The sequence below is a fragment of the Mastacembelus armatus genome, chromosome 18, assembly GCF_900324485.2.
Source record: "Mastacembelus armatus chromosome 18, fMasArm1.2, whole genome shotgun sequence".
NCBI lineage: Eukaryota > Metazoa > Chordata > Actinopteri > Synbranchiformes > Mastacembelidae > Mastacembelus > Mastacembelus armatus.
Genome location: NC_046650.1, coordinates 15,054,649 through 15,078,362, shown reverse-complemented (window position 1 = coordinate 15,078,362; position 23,714 = coordinate 15,054,649). Strand labels below are relative to the sequence as shown.

At 42.6% G+C, this 23,714-nt stretch overlaps 1 protein-coding gene across 5 annotated transcripts in view; it reads left to right on the top strand.

Annotated features, from left to right (window-relative positions):
• Positions 1-19,843: 19,843 nt before the first annotated feature.
• Positions 19,844-23,714, top strand: part of ppargc1a (peroxisome proliferator-activated receptor gamma, coactivator 1 alpha) — a 33,831-nt gene continuing 29,960 nt past the window's right edge. For all 5 annotated transcript variants that reach the window (XM_026298784.1, XM_026298783.1, XM_026298782.1 and 2 more), the window contains exons 1-2: positions 19,844-19,913; positions 22,683-22,862. In XM_026298784.1, coding sequence (XP_026154569.1) covers positions 19,866-19,913; positions 22,683-22,862 — 228 coding nt within the window. In that variant the 5' untranslated portion in view covers positions 19,844-19,865. The remainder of the gene's footprint in view (positions 19,914-22,682; positions 22,863-23,714) is intronic.

Below are 23,714 nucleotides of genomic sequence, written 5' to 3'. Positions count from 1 at the left end.
TGTGTTTTGAAAACCCACATCAGATCCATATTTCAACACACTCACCACTACTGGTGTCAAACTCCCTGCTGGGAAGAGGGAATATATATTCTCGTACATCCCAGCCAGTAGAGAGGGAAATACAATTCAACTGTTAGCAAATAGATGATGACTTATTCACCTCCCCAATTCTGAAAGGATTTCAGAGACAGCATTGGTGGCAGACAATGCCTGAAGTGGAAGGAAAACAGGACCAAAGTTTGCTGATGTGTGAAAACAGATAAAGTCAGGAATAGTGTTGCAACTTTCTTTTATCTGATAGTGGACCTTTCTAAATGTATCAGGAGCCTCCTCGGCTCAGTGGCCGCCCAGCTCAAGAGAAGCTGCACAAAGATTCGCCCATCGATACGGTCAGTCCTCATTCGATTAGCGCGCCCCTCATCCTCCTCCTGTTTTTGGATTAGTGGCCGCACCGGAGCGGGCGCTGCACATGTACCAGGGCTTCTGAGTGTTCCATCCGCAGCTTGTCAGTATGCACGGTACACCATGGATCAGTGTTTATTGAATCATTTTCCAAATAGGGGAAACGATAATTACAAGAAGTGGCGGCTCTGCACATTATGCAAGTGCTGTGCCATGACTTTGGAGCCAAACGGGCCTTCTTATTAAAGGCGCCTGGGCCAGCGAAGCTCCTAATCTATTTCCAGGATTTCCGAAGCTTCAGCAATCCAGGGATTAGACATTTTCTCACAGATTTAGACCCCTTCCCTCCGCTGCACCCAAGCTCTTCCTCTCCTCCGCCCTTGCAGTTTGTCAACCCTTTCTATTCTAACACACTGACACAAACATAATCTGTTCCCTAACTTTACCCTGTCCTTAACCTTAACCCTTTAACCAAACCAAGAGCATTCCTGCATGAGTTGTTTAATCAGTTATTTTATTATTTCAATGTGGCCAGTGCTGTAGGAAATTATTCTCCGTCTAAAAGTATTACATCTTCTGGTTTTAAGATAAAGATTCAAATAACATAACTAGGTTCAAACAGGTAAAAGAAACTACCTTGATTCCAAATGTACAAGTAAATGAAAACAATTCTGAATTGTAACAGATAAATCATTTTAAGGCCTTTTTAGTGGCACCATCATGTGGATTAAACGTTGTTTATTGCACAGTGTATTTAGAGGTACAGTCTTTAAGAAAGACCATTGTGCAACATGGAAAATGAGCCTGAGCAACACAGCGCTGCAGTGAAGTAAACAGCTGTGCTCACAGCAGAGAGGTGAGGGAATGTGAAACACGGAGTTGTGTTGGTCACTAAGATGAGATACTTCTGAGCATGCTAACACATATGAACTCATTTGTCTGACAAAGATAGAAGCACGTTATGCCCTCTGGTGCATGTGTTAAAAGTTTGTCAGAGGTCATATGGACAACACGATGGAGATGAGGTGGATTGCAAAGACCTGCGTCTCTGTCGGTGATGGGATGCTGCTTCACCCACTTGTGTCGATCTCACGCTTCCTTGCTTGACAGCATGTTGGCTGCCAAGGTGGTTCAGTTAGTTGACATATACATATTGTAGGCTACAGATGAAATGTTGAGTGTTTCTAAATGGAGAAGATAGACAGTTTATTAAACGGAGCGTCTGAGCACAAAAAATTGAATAAAGATCAGAAAATAAGAAAGTTGGTGGAATATGGGAGACTGAGCTGCAGCTGTAAGCCTCAGGGTGATAAGCTTATCTTAGTTTGAACCATTTTAATTTAACAGTCGACACAAACAAGAAGAGTATTTGATAAAATATTGCAGAGGTAGGCTGGCCACTCAAAAAAGGGAAGGTTTTGGCACAATCAGACCTCACATAACAAGTTGCTTCAGGGATGCAAACTGAATGTGACCAGATGAGACAGTTATACACACTCTTCCCCTTCGCCAAGTCCAACCCCCTGCACGGCGCTCAGGTGGGACCTGGCCTTGGATGAGACATGTCATGACTCGCCTGATGGGATCCACGGAGCGGAATAACCAGGTCCGACAAACAGTCCCCCACCTCCGCCTGACAGTTTTCCTGTTCCGTCCCTGTTCTCCTGAGCAGCCCAGACTTGACCAGCCATGGGATGATGGGGAGGGCCTGGGGAGGAGGAAGTTTGGATGAGACCTGATCCCTTCAGCTTTCAGCATGAGCTGGAGGAAGGCTAGAAAGAGGCATTCTATCTGCAAATTAAACTAAGATTCATCCAGGGCTTATGTGATTAAAAGGGGAAGAGGACAGCATCAATTAACAAAATCCCTCCCCAACATTTTAGCCAATATTTGTTTGAGGACGTGCTGTCTGCGATGTAAGCCCCTTTTGATGCCATGCACAAATATTTGGAGTTTATTTCACTACAGCTTCTCATAGAAAATGAGCCTGGGCTCATGAGACATTTAAAGGGAATGTTAAAAAAAAAAAAAAAAGACACATTACTTGTGCATGTTGAGAAACTGACATGTTTATACTGACTCGAAATAGTAACAAAACAACGTCTCTAAAATTGACAATGCTGTTTTTCTATTTGAGTACACTAAAAAACCCGTCTGTAGCATTTGCTTCAAAGCAAAAATCCCAGGCTTATTTTCACGAGCAGGCAGGTTAACTTGGAAGACTTTGTCTTTGTATGTCACGTTAATATGACCCTTGCTGAAATGTCACTGCGAGTAGGATAAGCCATCACAGAAAACGGTTTTTATAACACCTTTGTGTACAGCGTGTCACCATCTCATTAACCCGACAATATGGTGATCTGACATCCCTCAGGGCTCATGCTGCTAGCTGAGATGCTTATAATCTTAGTAGACACTGCCTCCCCATTCATTGTTTCTGGCACCATTGTTTACCCGTCACATCATCAACTAGATAAACCACAGACATGCCAGTTATAATTGGCTTCCCCTGATTAGCTGAGCTCACACAAACACAAATAACAGTATGCAAGTGTGCACACGAGCATTAATAAGAACACACTCTGAAGTCACATGCAAACAAGTGGCAGCTCATAACTGTGGCCTTACTGCTGTACGAGTGCACCCTTAAAAGTTGCTTCTTTGACTATTAGGTCTAATTAATGGGCCTGGTGTGGAGGGGTGATAACCACTAAACAGCGATTATCGGCCAGTGTGACACTCAATAAAGAGCCACTCTGCACACAAAAGCCTTGGCTGCACTCAACAGCTAGCAGCAGAGAGGAAAGGGGAGAACAGAAGAAATGGAGAGGGTAGTGCAAGAGGGGGAGAGGGAACGAGAAAAGGAAGGAGTTAAAAAAAAAGAGTAAGTGATGGAGGCAGACAGTTGTTAAAACAAAGGATTTTGGATGCTGGATGCTGAGAAGGAAAGAGAGGAGAGGAACAGCAAGGTTGAGAAGTGAAATGGGTCCTTTATCCCTGATCCCCAGAGTATAGACTAGAGTGTGAGCAGCCAGATCAGAGGGCTCTGCCTGCCATCAGGGGTTCACGCTAGTGTGGCTGCAAAGCACAGCCGTCTAAGACACATGGAAGGGTCCTTTGGTACATGCTGGAAATAAGATGTTACAAGTAGGTTTTGGGTATGGCTATAAAAGCCATCAGACTCAGCCAGTGACAACTTTGTCAATCTGTCCTGCTGACATGCCCCAGCTCCTGTTTCTTCAACAACATATTTAAGAACAGACACTCGCAACTGAATTGTTCTGTTTCTGTCATTTGATCTTACCCACCCTTTGTAACTGGGATACATTTTCAGACAAATCCCAGTGTGACTGTGGCAATTCCACATTCATTCGGACTTGATCAGTCATCAGTCATTGGCTGCAGCAGAGGAGGTGGCAGTCTTTTCTGTTTTTAGTAGCACCGGTGTGAGGGTGTATAAAAAGGAAAGACACCGCAAAAAGAAACTGAACAGAATCGCTGCCAAAATTTCATTTTCACCTGTAAATAAATTTGACGTGTCTCTGTCGACTTGAGGTATTAGTCATATCATCTTAGACACCCTGTTTATTCAAGTAATAATGAGCATGTTTTCATATTATGTACCACCTTGTGAGGTAAAGCTATGGCAGAATCAAAACATTTATTTGCAGGCTTGACAATGTAATTGTAATTGTACAGGCAACATGGCAGTGCAGTGGTTAGTGGTGGAGTTCGCATGTTCTCCCTATGCCCCTCGTGGGTTTTCTCTTGGTACTCTGGTTTCCTCTCACAGTCCAAAGACAGTTTAGCATTAGGTAACTCTAAATTGCCCATAGGTTTGAACGTGTGTCAGCTCTATAATACAGTACCCTGCCTCTCATCCAGTGTCAGCTCGGATTGGCTCCAGACCCTCTTGTGACCTTGGATGGTACCAGGATAAGCAAGTAAATGATGAATGTACATATCTGATGTAGTCATACAGACTCAGTACGCAGTGTTATTGTCAACACGGTCACTCTGTGGCAACAAATGGAAGTTTGTTGTTCTGTCATTTGCAGTCCATATAGAAGTCTCAGTACATCATCTCCTACTTTTGTTTGTTGGGGACGTGGGAGTTGCTGTCACTTCATTTATGTCAAAAAGATGGCGACGCTGTTCTGAAGTAATCACTGTCAGATGCTGTGCTCAACACGGTGGCACTGGCTGCTTATTAGCAAGGGTGTTACTGAAAGCCTGGAAAACATGCGTCTTGTGGATTGTCATTATCTGAAACAACTTATATCTCTGCATATACATGCTAGATGCTCAGTCCTCCTCTGCCTGGCCACGAGAATACAGAACTACATCTGAAAGTTTATCTTTTTCTATTTGTTCTTAATTGAGAGCAGGGGGTGACGTTAATGAGGGCCACTGCAAATGAGCTTTGATGAGAGAAACTAGTTTGTATATGAGATTTGTTTTTTTTTTTTTTTGCAGGAGGTCACACTCCATAAACAGCCTGAGGTGTCACTGGGCCAAGCCATTCCTTTTTTCGCAGGAGCTCTTCAAATCACATTTATCCCATGAAGGTGTTTGCCTGAGACATATGGACCTTTCATCACCCTCATCCCCTCAGTTTTACAGGCTTTTCCACAGCTCAGTGTGAGACCACCTTGAAATCTGATTCAGGAAGGAGGAAGCTGTTCTTTTCCTTTCAGTGTTGCTTCGATTTAAGACGGAGCAGAGACAAACTGGAGTACCTGACTGCATGCTACTGGAAATATGGTTGAATCAAAAAACAAACATGTAAACGTGTTTCGTGAACTGTGTGAGAAGGATTTATTATGAATGAGAGAGTGAGTAAGTGTAGTATATGTATATATGTATATGTAAGGATTTTCTGGTGGGGGGTGAGGCATTGTTAGGATGATGCTGAACATGCCCAGTGCCTGAGAGCACCTGGAGTCATATCCCCATTTACAAATACATGCTCATCTGTCCAAAGCAGTGCTAACTAGCATATGATGTGTTCTTTTACTCCAGGTTGCCATTTTGGCAGAAACCCCCAGTTTTTCTGGCCCCAGAAAAGCCAGTTCCTCCAGGCGTCATATTTATTAGCACCGATGTCTGTGATCTGGTGTGCTGTATGAGCAGCTGGGCAAAAGTGCAGTGGATGCAAACCGTGCTAGACATGGCCATCTCGTGTGGAAGGCAAGAATAAATAGATTCCAGTAGTGAGGAAAATGTACAGTCATTGTCTGAGAACTGGGACCTCCTGTGTACTCTTCATTGAGGCCGAGCTAAAGTCCCAGCCCAGTGTCCTGCGGCAGCTAGCTTGGTCTTTGGCCTTTATACATTAGCACAAACACAGGCTGTACTGAAGAAAATCCACCAGTTTCCTGCAAATCTGTTTCAAAATGTTAATCTCCGTACGACTGAAATTTCAGAAAAGACACAAGGAAGTTCACCTCCATCAATAGAAAAGTGTCTTGTGTTATTAGAACACTGGGTGCACTCAAGTACAGACTATAACTTAATCTTCGTGAGGAAATGGTGTTTGGGGCCTGGGAAAGAAAGGCAATTTGCAAGTCAGAATAGTTGCTTTAATAGAGGACTTGAAACGAGGTTACTTGATATCGAACAAGTCTGAAAATCTGGTTTCCCAACTATCTTGTGTGAAGACCATGCATGACTTAAAATAGCCAGCAGAAGGGCCAATCATAATACTTTATTTTGAGGATGTAATTTTCTCATGCCTTGCCAGTAATTAACCTCCACACAATAAGGTATTGGAAGAACCACAGACACAATTCCAGCCCCACAGTTTGTTTAAAAGACGAGGCTATATGATAGGCTGTGTGTAACAGGGGACTGGAGGAAGAGGAGGAAAAAAAGGAGCCAAGATTCAACTTTATCTTCTGCAGGGAGCCTTTTCTTTTGCATTCTCTGTCTGGTTTTATTCAAAACTGCTGTTTCTTCACTTCTGTTGAATTGGGTTTTGTTCCTGGCTAATTCCAGTCCGTCTCAGTCCAGGGCTCGTGGGAACTGCCGCGATCGCTTACAATCACTTCAGTCAAACACCTGGGAGATAATTGACTGGGCTTCGGTCAAACTTGTTTTTTTTCCCCCCGTCTCTCTCTCTTTCCCTGAGTCTTCACAATGGAGACAAAGAGCATAGACACAAAAAAAGATCAGAATCACTAAATCCATTCCCAGACAAGGCACTGTATAGATGGTCTGAGAGCCAAATTGCCTTGCCCCAGTCTGGGCCAAGTGAATGTGAAAATGGTGGAGGAACAGTTGTGGTGTTAGCTTGGCAGTCCCCATGGAGATATAGTTTTGGAGAATCTAACAGTGAGAAACATACAGACAAATGTATTGTCTTTTTCATACCCTAACAGATGCTTCCAGACCTCACTTCCTAAACACAGGACCTGCAACATAGCAGAATTGTTTACAGCAATTTCTCAGCTATGCAGGATTTTGGACAGTGGCAGAGAGATGTCACAGCTGGCCAAGATGCAACAGCATTTAAGGTTTTCCCTTCATGTAGCCTCATTTGAATTATACACTTAGCCAATTTATGCTGAGCAGCAGTAACACCTGCTTTTTGAAGGTGGCCTCCTGCATCGTTTGTCTTCACCCATCACAATTATTAAATTCTGTCACGTGTCCTTCAGTTATCACAGTGTCAATTAGTGTCAAGTTTTTTATTTTTTTATCTTTCAGTTTAAGCAAGTGAAGTAATATTTCCAAGGCTAAAAGGAGATGAGGCGTCCGTTGATCTCTAAGCAATGAAAGGACTTGAAATGTCAGCTGATAAATCCGGACATATATGAACAGCATTTCTTTAGGATCTATAGCAGTGGTGATAATTGGCCACTTCAGGTGCCTCAGTTTTTATTTTTTATTTTTTTTCAGGAAAGAAGAGGAACTGAGTAATTTTTGAATTAGTGCATGGCAGCGGGAGCATCCATTAAATTCACACCTATTTTAGTCATTATGCAGTAGTTAGACTTTACACTTTCACTGTTAAAACATAATATTCTAGTTCCACTATTCAAGGGAGGTGTTTATGAAACAATTCTGCAGTGTGTTCTTATCGGTGAATGCAACTTAGTGAATTCATGTTATGGACTCACTAATCTTATTCAAGGTCATGATCCACTATAAATAAAATCCATAAAAAGGAGCCTTGTAAACAAGAGTGGACTGAACTGACTTCTTATCTCGCACAGTGCAGCAGTATAGTTCTCATACATATAGAAAATGATTTATTTTCCATACCATGTGGTCATGGTATCACATGGAGGTGGTTATATCCTTGGCCTGGCTACTCCAGCTGCCTGTGGGGCAGAGGGTAAATTGAGGGTAATTATTATTAGGGTATGGAAATGTTGACAGCTTTACATAACCGAGATTGCCTTATTCACTCCCAGGAACACGGAGTGACAAAGTATCTCGCACCTGTTTATACGGGAGTGTGTCTCCAGAGTGATTTCACTTTGCTGGGGATCTGTCTTCCTGATGCAGCTGCTCTTTCTCCTCTTGGGACGGTAATGCTACTTTGTGGACGATGTATGTTTTCATTATGAGCGTGGCCTCATTATCCATTTATGTAGCTAATGCTGTTATCCCCTGTGGCTTGGCATGCACTTGAAAAAATAATTGGTTATAAGTAACTCCGATATGACCGCTGTTACATGCTACAGCACTGTTGCTGCTGCTTTAATAACTACTTTCCTAACAAATGTTTGTGTGGACCAAAAGTCTAAACAATTCATCATTGCAAGCTGTACTCATGAAGTTTCTTTTTCCTTTTTTTTAAATAGTGTACTCTCTGACCCCGATCCCTGGGTTTGCCCTGGCCTGGTTTTGAAAGTATTAGATGCACACCTCCGTCATATGTACTGAGGGGTTCTGCAGGTAATGGCACAAATCCAGGAATGTGTTTGTCCCAGCTTTAGGTCTGAGAAGAGGAAAAAAAAAAGTTGTTGCTATGGGATAGGACAATGCAGAGCTATTCTGTGTCCCTGTGAGCAAGTCATCAAAGTCTTACAGTCTGCACATGTGGTCTCTCCATGTTGTAACCTACTCAGGTTGCAGTTGAAAGCATGCTTTGATGGCTTGTGTCTTAACACTTCTCCTTGAACCCCCCCCCCTCCCCTGCTATAAGAAGTTCATAGCACAGTCTTAATGATGTCATGACAGATGCTGATATCACAAGTCCTCCACCTTGTACTCCCCTGACAAGCATTTCACCCACATAACACAACACAAATAACATCAGTAAGCTACATACACCATGTCTGGGATCATACATGTTGAATTACATCTATCACTGTGGCATTTGCCCTCATGTCTTAATATGTGTTTCTACCACAGTATCCTCATTTTCTAGTCTATATTAAGATGACTGATGTCTTGAAATAAAAAAAAATGATACCGCTCAGATGATTATCTGCAACACAGTAGATAGAACATTAACAGATTTTCTTTCCATTATCAGGCAGGAGCGAGATTAAATCATGTCATCTTCCAATTCCATATCTATCTTAATGCTGTGTACTATATCCTGGCTGTTCTCACACAGGGCTTTGGCTGCTGGAGGAATTTTTCACATTTCTGGCCCATTACGCTCGACTGGGCCTTGATGAAGCCAAAAGTACCTGCTTTAATTGCTGTGTTTTATAGACTGTGCACAAGGCTACCCTCGCTAAATACAGCGTGCTTAGATTAATGGGAGTGTTCAGCGTTAGTGCATTTTTAATGAGGACTGGAGGCTGCCAGACTACTTTTCTATATGATGAGGCACACTTTCCCTTTCGTTTGTGACACTGGCACGATGTGTTGTGGCGCCCCAGTGCCCACCAGCTGGTATCCAGTGTGAAGCCAGGAGAAAGCTGGTGTGTCTAGTAAAGTAGATCCCACCCAGCAATGACAAGCAAGCAAACAAGGTTCGCTTTTTGCTGTCTGATATTTAAATACCCACATTTACAGACCCACCCACCCCCATAAATACACACATAGAGAAAGATCACCTTGCACATGGATGGCTTGGTGTTTTTCCACATTCACACACAAGAGTGCACCTGTTGTTACGGCAAAGACACACACACACACACACAGCTCTTATCAAAGAAAAACAAGAGTTTAGTCTGATATGTAACAGGATACAGGGTGTGACCCTGCTTTACATTTGCATGTGGAGTGCAATGGAGTACAGAGTGTAAAAACAGCAGTCAGTAGAGAAGATAACCCCAGACATTCACTCTAAATTTATGCCAGGATCCTATTCCCTCTCACTGAATTAATGCTTTAATCTCTCCCTCTTTGTTGCATGTGTACTTGGGCCCTGTGTGTGTTTGTGTTTGTGTTTGTGTGTGTGTGTGTGTGTGTGCTGGGTGTTGGGAGGTTGGGGATTATATTTCTCAGCAGCCACTGTTTTAGTAGTTCTTTTGGAATGAAAGCATTTACCGCAGAAGTCCAGCGCCTGAGAAATTGCACCTTTTTTGCCATTTCAGTCTTTCCTCCATTCAAAGTCACACCAGTAGTCCCCATCAGTTCTGCTGTCTTTGCATTTCTCTTCCACAAAGAAATAGCTAGTATTTTTTTTTTTTAATGGAAGATTACCTTCAAATGCAAGCTTAAAAGATTATGTGCTTTCATATACGTCTTTGAGGTCCATTATTCGATGTCATTTCTTGGGCATTCAGTCCTCTCTCTCTCTCTCTTTCTCTTCTGGTTGCTCTCTCATTTATCTGTGTATCTTTAATTCAACACTGTTAAACTAATACTCGCTTGCTTATATTGTGCACTGAAACTTTTTTTTTTTTTTGTCATATCTGTGACTTAACGTACTGCATCTTTGATCCTGTAGTACACTCTGCATGCAGTACCACCAACATGTCCGCTGACAGGCCGTTTCCGTAATTTATTCCATTTTAAAATGAAAACTCAAACATATGCCAGGGAATATTCATTTTTCCCACCACCTTCCTGCCACCTGACTCCTTGCTTTATGAATTATTTTGACGATTGGTAATGATGTCCTGTGTTGGTAGGCCATTACAGGAGAGGAACTTAATTCGCCCATTGTTAATTAATTGCTTCATTCTTAGCGGGAGTAATAAAAATGCTATTAAGTAAAATACCTCTATCATTAACCTAGCTTTGTTAATATGGGTATCAGTGGGGCTCAATAAACAAAAGCTGTAGTGCCTACCGCCGCACAGGGGTAATTAAAAATACACTGTCATTAATTATATTGGATGGAAGATTGTCCAATGAGTCGGACTTTTGACTATTCCCTTCCCAAGCACGAGCTCCATCAGGCGCTCGGTGAGAACAGCAAGTTTTTAAGAGGCTGGACTTCCTGCTGTTTATCCACAGTGTACAAGTCTATATAGGTATAAACCAGATCTATCCAGTAGTTACACAAAATTAAGTACTTACTGTACTTTCAAGTGCACTCTTTATTGCAACAGTGCATTTGCTTGTATAATTATGCCACCCACAGTTGAAGAGATCTTAAATGTGCTGCTGTTTCACTTGATACGTTGCTGTTGAGGCATAATTTTGCGTAATACCCGACTCGTTTTCAAACAGATGAAAGAGGGGAATTATGCAAACTGCTATAAAATGTGTTTGGTCAAAGGACCATAAAGCAATTGTGCAGTTAAATATCTGCTATCGCAGTTTGTATAAGAGGCATTTTCAACATAGATCAGACCTGGTGATAACAGCGACACCTTTTGCAATTTTGTGGATTTTTCTTTTGTTTTTTTTTTTGTGTGTGTGTGTGTGTGAAATGCATACTTTTTATTGAAGCAACTGTTAAAGTATCTGTGGTTTTGCTATATAAAAAAAAAAAAGTTTGATGCATTGATATTAATTATGCCTGGAGGACAGAACTCAGTGTTGATGTACAATATTATGACTAACAATAACACAGGAAGCTGCTCTAAGTGTAAGGTCGGCTTCACATTTGCTCATTTCAAAGCCTCGGTGCACTAAAACCAAATGTAACTCTCTGCAAACATACCAGAAAGAATAAACTGAATTGCTGGAAGAATCCCTGCGTTGCATCAGTAAGTTTTGAAGTGGGGGAGCAGTATTGTCAGTGAAGATATTAGCTTTAAAGATATTCTCATTTGTTTGTTCACAAGACAGCTATGACAGCAATCACTCGCACCAGGAACAGGCCTCGAGATTAACATTGTCAGCTTTCTGTATCACTGAGCTCATTGTTTTCTTCCTCTTCACTATCTCCTTCACCCCTTTCTTCCTACTTTCTCTTTTTCCTTGCCGTCTCCATCTTGTCACATTTTTTGAAAAACTGGCGGCACAAGCGTGAAATTGATGTGATGAAAAACAACTGGGATATCTCTATGAGCCATTTGCTTTGCCGTTATGGCCAACCTCTCTCTCCTCTCAGCGTGGCTCTGGGTTTTCTGTTGCGATTGGGGGCATACTGCAAATTAGCCAGCAGCTATCTGAGGTTACCAGCCAAGTGCATCACTGACCTCACTGGGCACACACGTCCTGGAAGCAGCTTCATGCTCAGCTTCATCCCAAACATTGTTTCTTTCAATCAATATCAATCAATCAAGTTTCAGTGATGCTGGACTTGCTTTAGTTTGTTAGATTTTTTTATTTTTCCTCAAAGAAACATGTACAATGCATGATATTCATCTGTGCTAGCATGTCTTTAATAATCCTGAAGCAATTGAATTTGGAGAGAAGAGGTGGTGTAAGTATGGCATACCTAATAGTGCTTCTTATGTCGGTGTAATTCAAAATTGCTTTTACACTGACAAATGGCTGTGGCTACTCTAAGTAACACTGAAATAATAGGTATGTGTCTTCACTATGGTCCACAAGAGCTTATATGGAGCATCATTCTAAAGCCTGGCAGTGAATTTCTTTTTTATTACTGACTTCCCTAACAACCACGGAAATATATGGTGCAAGGGCAAATAAGAAAACTATCCCCTCAGTTATGTGCATCCTAACATCTCCCACATGAGCCATGAACTCAAGCTCTTACTTATCCCAGAGCTTCACGTTTACAAGGAGAGATAAGGGCAGTTCAGACCTATTGTTGCAGCTTGCATGACCCTAAACATGAAAGGGCATCTTGGCCATCTCCCATTGTGCACAGCAACACTATATATTGAGCTGCATAAACCCATTCTTTTGTGTGAAATGAAAAGTGAGGGGCCTTTTAATTAAGCAAGTGTCTTCCTATGTGCATAAATGAATACTGAAGAAAGTAACTGTGTCATCCTGGATGTGGATAAATGAATAAGTTGCTGAATGCGAGCGTCAGTAAGTGGGTTAGCATGTAAATAAATGAATAAGTTAGCAAATTAGTGTTTAAGTGTGTTAGCATGTAAATAAATGAATAAGCAAGTGAATTACAATGCGAAGGAGTTTGCAGGATGAATAAAGACGTTAGAGAAGCGAGAGTGTCAGCAGTGCAAAGGAAGTTATCACTCTGAAAAAATCCTCTGAGAACACAGCAATTGGAGCGCTGCTTGTTGTGGGGCGGCACAACCAGTACATCTGGCTTGCGCATGTCATATTTCCTCATGTACAGATGACATACCAATTACTCCTTAATTACACGCGTCATCTGGACCAAAGTGTCCAGTGCCAGCGCTGATTAATCCTGTTTATTGTGGCGGCGATGACAGTCCCAGTGGACACAGAGCACCACAAAACACACAACAAGGGATTATAGGATGGACTTAGAGAAGGTTGCAGGGATATGATAGCCAAGATGAAGGTAGATAGATGGAATATCTACCACTGACCATCAGATATAATAAGAATGGAAATCTTTTTTTTTTACAGACAGTGGAAAAGGCACAACAACATTTAAGTGGAAAAAAAAAAAAGCTTTAGTTTCCAAAAACACTGAGGTTGCCTGCTCATAGGGAAAAGTCAACAATATTGCTCAGCATAATTTGCAATATGCTTACACTCGCTCTTATGTTGATGGATGGCTGCCAAGACATTTGAATATCATGTCCAGTTAAAATCATGGTTTTACTTTCAGTCGTCCCTGCATCTCATTATTTCTTCCAGTTTATTGTTGCTAAAGACGGAGCGAGTGCATTTGCAACACAATTTTATTTCCACAAAGTGATAGTCATGAGGGGGCAGTGAGGTCATGTTGGCACTGGAAGGATCTGTGTGTGTGTATCTGAGTGAAAATCTAGACCTTCCTGTAAATGAATACGTAGCACGTGTGAGCCAGATACCCATCGTAAGCAGTAAGATCTCAGACCATGACCGGAATATGGTGGGGGAGGAAGGTGGAAACCATTAGATTTACACTGAAACGGTGGATGTAGAAAGACCAGGGGCTCGGGTCAGCCACAGCAAAGGGTGGTTTATCTTCCGATGAGGGATGGAACCATTTCAGAGCATGGTGAGGCTTCTGCCCTCCTCTCAATCTGACCCTTTGTCAAAGTCCACACTTCCTGTCCCCAATTACTCCTTCTTGTACTTAGCTTCCATCTTCCTTCCCCTCCTTCCATATCTCTCTCTAATTCATGCCTCGTCTTTGTCCGACTCTTTCTGTCCCTCACAGCGGCTCACTCTCTCTTGCTTTTGTTACTCCCTGTCACACTCTCTTTCAGCATTAGCTCCATCTCCATCCATCTGCTCCTTTTGTCTCTTTGCTCTTTTTCATGAGGATGCCTTGGCAAAAATGGGTATTGACTGTTCCTTCTCTTTCCTCTCATCCCCGCTCTGCTTTTTTTTTTTTTTTTCCCATCACTGTGTACTCCAGCAGTACATGCTCCTTTTTAGGAGGTGATGTGAAGAGTAGTACAAATGCACCCTGTAAGGAAAAAAAAAAAAAAAAAGGTGATGATACAATCAGTTTTACTGTGCTGTAAGGATTTTTTTTCAGGCTTGTGGTTATATACCCTGTATGCAGCCTGTATGAAAGAACTGCAATTCCCATGCATTTTCTGTCTCTCATTCCCCCTTTCCTTCTCCTTTCATTGCTCAAAATAATTAGGCTGCAGTCTGGACTCAGGGGTGTAACATTTCTGCTCACGTTTCCATGATACAAGAGTAGAAGAAAAAGCCTGTGCTGCTCCAGAAATTTCTACCTGTGTGTCACCAGCTCCCCACCTCCAACAATCCTCCCTCCCCTGATGCTGTTTTAACATGGAATTCCACAAGGCACGGTGCACTTCAGCTGACCTAATTCTTCCCTGGCTCTGTTCCAGTGCTAAGAGTACATGAGGACTGCACTGTCAAGGTATTCAGCCCTGCCTCTCTATTATTATAGAAATCAAGCAACATCTGTTGTGCTTTGGGCCCTTCGTGTGACTCGCAGGAGGTTTCTGCAGTTTGCGGAGAGATGCACCTAAATTTGCCGGTAGCCAGTGATGAGATCTCATTAATGTATTTTTCACATCGCAGGGTTCGTTTTCATTCCAGCTGCTGTTTGATTTAGTTTCGTTTAGTTTTTTTTTTTTTTTTTTGGTTTGTTTTGGTAAAAACATGAATTTTATTAAAAATGCAGTTCATAAGTCAAACATGATCTAATAAGCATCATCATGTGAGGAAAGAGGGTCATTTGTGTAATGTTGTAACGTTTGTGTATACCTGCATTTACAGACCATGGCTTTTGATTCACTTAGTTTAAAGTTGATATCAAATTTTAAGAAAGGTATCATACTGGAAATTCAGAATGTAAAGTGTGCTGGGCATTTGGCATCTGTTGGAATTTCACAGCAGTTTCTGGTTGTAGCTTTTTAAGAATAGGAAGTGTACATGTCTTGTTAATGTATGTGTGTTTGCAACCCAAACCCTCATGGTCCATAAATTTTAATATTCGTTGTGAGTGCTATACCCAAACAAAACACAAAGTGCCTCACGGGTCCACGACCAGAGCACCAGTTCAGCGCAGTTCTCCACCAGGCCCACACGCGAAGATCACCTGCTTGCTGCCGCCACGTTCCACATGTCTTTTGCATGACTTGCTGGTGATTTTAAACAAGCCCAATAACAGCCCAACAACATGAGGGCTGTGATGGGAGAATTGCATCACCGTGCGACTGTAACATTGTTCGGAAGGGGGGTGGGAGGAGGCAAAGCTGCTGGGTTTCACTGGCTCCTCCAAAAACAGAGCTGCGATAGTGATGGGGAGGGTGGACCCGCGCTGTGTTGCGCCCCAGGCTACTTTCTGTGTTTACCAGCCCCTGCGTGGGACTGGTAAACTATTTTCAATTCTAAGGCTCAGCCATGGCTAACTGGCCCCAGCTTCTTCATGCTATTTGCGTTAATAATGTGAGTCGGCCTCTGTGGGGAAAGTAGCTGCCATCCTTAGAGCGGCTAAATGACACAGTGGAGTTCATTGATGGGAAGGATTACACACTTGAACGCAGGGCAGAAAGGCAATGGGCTCTCTGAAGGGCACTACAAAGAGAGGTGATGTAAAATCTTCACAGGGGGAGAATGCACTGGCTTACTGTAAGTCAAAGGGCCAGCGTCGGCATAATTTGTGGTGTTACACAGTTTATTCTGTTGCCAATAAAACCTGTGACAGAAGCCAAATTAAACGTATGGACGTTCTCAGAGATTTCTACATGGCAGTGAAATATAAGAGCTAAAAATAATATCATGTTAAATAAGTCAAAGGTTTGAACAAAGTTTATTTCATATTAGTTTTTTATAGATTACTTCTACAACAGGCCACATTCAAACTTCATAATTGCACTGTATATCCGTTTACATCTCCTGCTGCTAGTTCTGTATGTCACTGTAGTGTGTTGGACCACTTCCTCTGCTGTCCCCTAATAAAGACAAAATAATGTCTTACCGAGATGGAAAAGCACCACACACACCAGCACCTCAAAAGCACATCAGATGACAACTGCAGAAGTGGCACATCCAGTTTTAACAGGCCTGAATGATACATGAATAGATGTCGCACTTTGTTTTACCTCTGCCCTCAATTAATTCTTATGAATCCAGCCACCATGTATTAAAATGGCCAGATGCTAGGATAAATTCTGTTGGGAGCAATGACTTGCAACAAAGTGATATGAATCATCTCCCAGCACTGAGCAGGGGGTCGGTGACACAATTAATGGAAAAGCAAAACAAGACAGCCACTTAGGTACGGATGGACTGTCAACAAAAACCACATTAGAGTTTAACAATAATTCCCAACCATAATTTACAGGATCAATACAAATTTAGGGTTAGAGCAGAAATATCAGATTCATTCTAAGACCAGACATTCAAATGGCAGACTCTGCAGCATGAGTCAAGCCATGTTGAATATTCAAACAAAGATAATTATGTGTGGATTAGCCCCGTTTTAGTTTTGAGCGCGCCACTTGTCAGCTGACTCTTGGGAGAAACAGTTTAATCATTAAGACCCTTTGCTTTCTGAGAACTGCCAGCACGAACCTGATTCGAGTAAGTCTGATGGTTTTTGTCTGCACGTGGAACTGGGCATGCTCTTCCCAGAAGGTTGCCAGATTGCTTCATATTTGAGCTGTGAGCCAAACAGTCAGCTCTACTTATTTTAGGTTTCAGTGGCCTCCTATTGAAGTATGTTTGTTTTATTGTTCTGCAAAAGGTTTGAGAAAGTGAAGTCTATCATATGACAACATGCTGTACATCAAATCGGTGTGAACAACTTTTCACACTCGCTCTTATAGAGTCAGTCCCCCCGAGACATGATATCCATTAGAAGAGCTAAATGCAAGGTCAGTGTGGAAGCAAGACCCAAGGCCATTTTTGGGAGCAGAATGATCGAACGCGCGGCGATGTTGCCTCCGTGGCTGGCAGCAGTTTGGCCTGAATAGCTCCTCTGATGTAGGCTGCTAAACATTACCTATTTCTCATTTTGCTCCAGTCTATGACAGCCTGCCTATACTTACCCATTCATTATCAGAGCTCTGGAACTGAAACAAAAGCTGTGGCATTTCAAAGATTACCTGTAGAACGTTTTCCTTTTGAAATGATTTCTCTCGCTACAAATCTCTATCACTGCATACATAAATATTCAGCCTCTAGTAAGAATATGTTTGCTTGGAAAAAAGAAAAAGAAGAATCAACGGCCATTCAAGAAGGAAATCATAGCATTATATTTATATTTAGTTCCTGTTGTCTTAATTGGCACGAAGAGTACAATCAGATAAGCCTTTTGACTGTGACTCACTTGCTGCTTCAGGAGAGGGAGAAATATATTTACCAGTATCTATCTGCTGCCAGGTTTTTCTCTTTCTTTTTCCTTTTTATGGCAAGTCTGTGTTCATTATGGTGCTTTTATTCAACTTGTGAGGAATCTGTCTGACCAGCAGCTACTGTACCGGCAATTACCTACATCTGTTGGACACATAAACACCATGTAGAGACTGAGAAAGTATTTTATCTTTTCATCACAGAAGGAGTTAAATCCCTGTTGTCTGAGTGTTTTATCTCTGCTGCAGTCACAAAACCGGCTACCATCTAGCTCCATGTCACTCCCATGCTGCCCCTATATTATGGTCTGTGTGGTACTGGTCCATCTGGGCTCTGTGAGGTCACTGCACACACCACCTGCTCCGATTGGGTTTCGCTGTGGCCCTGGGTAGCATCTCTGGGCAAGCGTGGAGAGGCAGATGTATAGATTTAGCGGTACAAATGCGCCAATACTCATACGCATTAAACACATAGGCCTACACATAATGTTTTAGCACACACACAGGGCACACACACTGGCGCTGGATGCACACAATCTGTAAAATTTACATTCAGTCCCAGAACCTTTTTACAGGTTTCTGTGTTTAATGAGACTTTCTGTATGTGGTTGACTAATTTAGGGAGACAATTGCTCTTTGCATGCTCAGGTAGAGTTAATAGGCTTACAAGACTGAAAATTGAATTGGGGTTAGCATATTCCATGGAGTAAGTTTCAGAAATGTATTGTTTTTTTTTTTCCAGAAAATAATGTCTAAACAAAAAAAAAAAACAAAATAAATAAAGCTGTTGATATCCTTTGTTAAAATCTCATACCACACTTTTAGAATAACTTCACGCTCATTAACCTACTAAACAATCCTTGTGTAACAATAACTCACAATAATTTACATATATAATTATGTTTCTGTTCGGTTAGGACTGAAACTGACTTCCTCCTGCAGCATGCCTGTTAGTCAAAGCCAACAGAAAAGCATTTTGTTTGAAATGTCCACAAAGCTTTTGTTTTTATTTTCCTAAGGTCGTGTTGCCTATACACGTCCTGCTGACACTGTATACACAGTCGATGCTGCCACCTGGCCTTTTTATTGCCTCTGAATAGACAAAGAAACGCTTTCCAAAAGGCTGAATTACCTTCTTTGATACTCTACACGACGAACACACGCGTTTTATGTTACAGTCTTGTCTGGCGTTCATTCAGGAATGGCGCACAGTGGAAGGTTGACTGTCTTGTAAATGAACGACACTGTAATTGAAAAGAACTTCCAACACTGTTGTTGGTAGCAGAGCTGAAAAGTGCCAGACATCCACAGTGAGACGCTTAGAAATTCATTTCCAGGGAAAGAGATGCGGAACCTGTGGATCTAGATGGAGCTTTTGGTGATGACTGATCTTTTTTGTTTTGTTTTGTTTTGTTTTTTTTCTGGAAAGATATCCTGGGAATGTTATTTTCTACATTATACTGTGTTTCTGTGAGTGCGGGGGGTTTCGACACCGTGTGTTTCGTCTTTACTGTCGTTATTGGCGGAGCTAGAAAAGATCAGATGCGACAATGTACCAAACTCAGAGGTGCTGCACACCCATGGGTGATGACAGCAGTTTGGAGACATTATTAGAGAGAGCTCAAAGGAAGAAGCATTGATCCTGTCTAGTCCTGCATCATTCTAATGTAATCCTTTAAGAACAGGTATAATAAATTTACACTCAGAGATTTGCCACCATTTGACTTTTGCGCCGACTCGTTGTACAACAAAGTACAAAAGAGCTTCATTGGTCAAATCGAGTTACTTTATTTGGAAAATATTTTATTAGAGCAGCACAAATGATAATCAAATCTATGTAACCTGTTTATTTCTATTCCAGATGCCTGTTTCTTAACTTAAACGCAGCGTTGTGTCTTGTTTTTCACCGTATGTCTCAGACCGTGATGTGGTTTTCAGATGGGGATTTTTTTTTTTTTTTTTTTTTTTTTAGTGCACGGAGAGGATTTTACTATGTGCGCAGCCAGACCCCGCCTGCTCACTGCGCGTCACTGGCGAGTAGTGTGGACGCGGAGTCACTCCCTTGCCTACTTTTAATAGCTTTGTCATGTGATGGAAAGCAGTTGTAAGACAGGTGCCCTCGGTTCATTCTCGGCGAGGGGCAGCAGTTGCCTGTGTGAGAGCGAGTGGGAAGCGTGTGTGGATTTCTTTTTTACTTGATTTCTTTCTTTTTTCTTTTTTTTTTTCTTTTTTTTCTTTTTCGGGCCGTCATTCAGTGGCTGGATGGCGTGGGACAGGTGTAACCAGGACTCGGTGTGGAGAGAATTAGAGGTGAGCGCATCTAAAAATCCGACGTGTTTCATCTTTCTAACCCTCTGGACTTTCTTTTTTCCCTGGAACCATGGACAACACTGACTATCCGACACAGTGATTTCCTCATAAGTCTGCGCTCTCCTCTCCTGTGCTGCTGGTGCTGGCGGTGACATGCCGGTGTAGTGCGCGTCTGGACTCAGTTGAGGATGCGGGGGATATACAACACGGGAATATATAACAAGTGGAGGGGATGTGCAGAATCTCCATTTTCGCCTCAGTTAAAGATGTAGATGTTGTAATGTGTGCACAGGCTCGGGACCATTGCTCTCCTCGTAGGATCTCTCTTCACTCGGAGCTAGTGCTTGCAAGCTGGCGGATTTCTCTCCAGCCGCGGACTGTACGCGCTCCGGTGCCGAGAAGGTTTTCATGCCGAAATGACTGAAATGTCTCAAAGTCAGGTATTTCGCTGACGCATGAAATCCACTGACGATAACAATCCCTTTGATGTGCCGTGTGCGGAGAGCCTGTTATTTTCAGACGCAAGAGCAAAGGTTGTCCACACTGGTGGGACCGCTGTCTGCCATTGCGCAGGAGCATCAAAATATTAACGGTACCGACCACGTCTGCGTCCTAACATCCCTGCCGGAGGAGCGTTGCACTGGCTGGAGAGTAACACCGCATCCAGTCAGACTTGATGATATGATCTTAGGTTGCCTTCTGTGTATTTTGATCTGTTTATACAAGTAATTCGCTCACACTCATGCCCGTCGTCTTTTTATTCTAGCTCACCCTTTGCTCGTTGTTGTAATTAAACCTCTAAAATAAGGCACATCAAAAGGATACTTATTCGTCTTCCTGTTCCTAATTTACCGGGTCCGTCCAGCTTGTCATGGACGTTAAGAATCTACCTGGCTTTACTCAGGTACTAGTTTGCAGAGAGTAGCTCAGAGAGGTTTTCACATTAACTACATGATGTGACTGCAGTCTGGCTGCATGTTTGTGCTTATCTTTGCTGCGTGACGAGAATAAGAGAAAGACAAATGCTTTTATTTAACAGAACTGAGAATCTGTCATTTCCGAGCGATTTCAGCGACACTGCGTCGCACTTTAATCACCGAGGCACACACATCCTGTCACTTTAGCCAGGTAGACTTTACCGTTTGGACTACGACTGCGTTTTCTGCCAGAGACGATCCAAAACACCTTTTTTCGACAATGTCAGACAAATGTCTCTATACGTGATAATAAATCGTTGCTCTTTCAATAACACCGATTGAGGACGCGCAGTCTTTTCTCTAATAATCTGCCCTTAGCAGGTGCTTTTGTGTGCGGTGCGTGCGTAAATCACTGGAGCGCTGTGCGCCCTGATTGTTTGTCTGGCGGCGCTATTTCATTAGTTCACCCAGAAGTTTGCAAGATAATTGTACATAGGACGTCCAGTCTCTGCAAATCCTAACAGCTTTGTTGCCGTTTTTCGTGCCGTGCCTTGTCAGAGTGGATCATCTCAGGGGGGAGCCTAAGACGCTGTGAATCCGTCCCCTCCGCCGTTGCGATTGCAACATAACGGATTTGTCTCATCACAGTCTAAGTCATCGTGTATTCATGTTGGTGCGTTTCCGAGGACAGATGAACTGTGACACCGGTGTCTGGGAGGTTTTTCCTACTTGGCACAGCATCGGTCTCCCAGCTTTACCCAGAGCCGAACCCGACTCCCATCCCTCCTCAGTATGCGGGCCAAATACCTAGCGGCTTCGCCTGAGGATATCTATCTTATATCTGTCTTTAGGCCACCCCGCAGCGTTCATACGTCGGCTGACGTGTTGTCAACGAAATTAGGCGTGTGTAACCTATTAGACAGCAGCCATAAAGCCATTCTCTAAGGCTGGGATTTGCATGTGCGCAGTCACAGAGTGTAAACACGCCTCAACTCTGGCGTGGTTTTATGATCCCTGCCCATAGAGCTTAAAGTTTACGCACCTTGTGCTGAGCAGAGAGAAACGCCGGCACGACTGTTGGTAATTTCAGCTGCTGGTTTTCTGCCTGGGCCGAGTTCATCCTGAAAAAAGTAAATTCTACATAAAGATTACTGTAATTTTTGCATCTAATACTCAGCAACATCAAGACACTGGGATGTTACATTTGGTAAATGTCTTGTCTTTTAAAATGATGTGGCGGAACCATGGAAATGTGTTGTCCCCTTGCTCCTCTCCGCTAAAACACCTTTGCACAACATTTCAAGTTCCTGTTTGGTTTCCAGTCCAGAGCGCGTCACTTGCAGCCAGAGCAGAGCAGAGCTGATGATTTGTGTGGGGAGGAAGCAGGAACAGCTGCTACATGCACTACACATTGGCTAGATTACATAAAAGCGGCTGGTGAATAACAAAATCTCAACAGGCAGCCTTTAGCAGCACAGAGGCTCAGGGAGTGATGGTGTACTTCAGGCTGAACAGAGGCAGAGTGGAAACAGGCCTGCAGCCCATCAACAGAGTAATAGTACGAGAATCAATAAGGGCTGTGTTTTTAACAATACTCAGTAAGTGTCACACTGACATGACACAAAGCAAAATGATATTTAGAATTTAATTTGAGAAGTGTAGACTGGGATGACTGCACTATATGTTTTTATACAAATGTATGGATTTCCTTTATAAGAAGACTTTTGACTCTTGTCCAGGTTTTGATTCCCCCATTGTTTTCAAACTTGGCAGAGTGAATTCGGCGTCTGATTTGCATCTGAAAGAGACGTGATATCTGTCTGACTGTGCTTATTTGTTGTCCTGTCTCCAGTGTGCTGCCTTGGTTGGTGAAGACCAGCCCCTCTGCCCAGATCTCCCTGAACTTGACCTCTCAGAGCTGGATGTCAGTGACTTAGATGCAGATAGCTTCCTGGGTGGACTCAAATGGTACAGTGACCAATCAGAGATCATTTCTGCTCAGTATGGCAACGAGGCATCCAATCTCTTTGAGGTAAGTAAGTCTTACACAGCGTCTCTTAACTTTTTAAATTCACAGCCTCATTAGTATGTTTTGTTTTTTGTTTTTTTTACTGCACTTGATCATTTCTAAAATGGCAGGAATCTGTTTTCCAAGCAGTGAATTTATTATACACTCTCTGGAGTCAGGAGTGAGCAGGAATAATAACATGCCTTAACAATCGCAATACACTATCACATTCTTGAATGCGAGCCAAACAAAATGTCCAAGTGTTACCAGTTTACAAACATGCTTTCGCGTTGATCCAAAGTACAAAAGGGAAGATAGCGTGAACAGCGATAAGCCCAGGAGGACTTTTGTCCCCTTGTTTGGATCCTGGCTGCAGCAGCAGACTCCCTTATCAAAACTTTGAGCATTTATTTCAGCGCAGTCAGTAATGCGGCACACTTCTGAAGGAACACTGGCAGTAAAGGGAATGAAGCAGCTGTATTGCAAAATGCTTCTCAAAGGTTGGAGTGTAAAACTTCAATCTTTGCCTTCCACCCCTCTCTCCCCTTTCTTTCCATCTGTTTCCTCATATCCCTCTCTTTCCATCTTTCCTCTCTCTGTTCTCACACGGTGACAAACGAAGTCCACAGAGGGTGATGATCTGGCCAGGGCCATAAAGCCATCGGTCTTGGGACTGATTTCTAGTCCCTAGTTCATTATAAGCCTTTATCAGTGCCAGAGATAGAGAAGAAAGACTGAGATTGGATGCTTTAGCCTCGCCTCAGGAGGAAAACCCTATCTGAGAAGGCAGTGTGTGTGTGCGTACGACCCTGTCATGTAGTCATGTTTTTGGGGTCTTTGTTGTGTTTATGTGTGTGTGTGTGTGTGTGTGTGTGT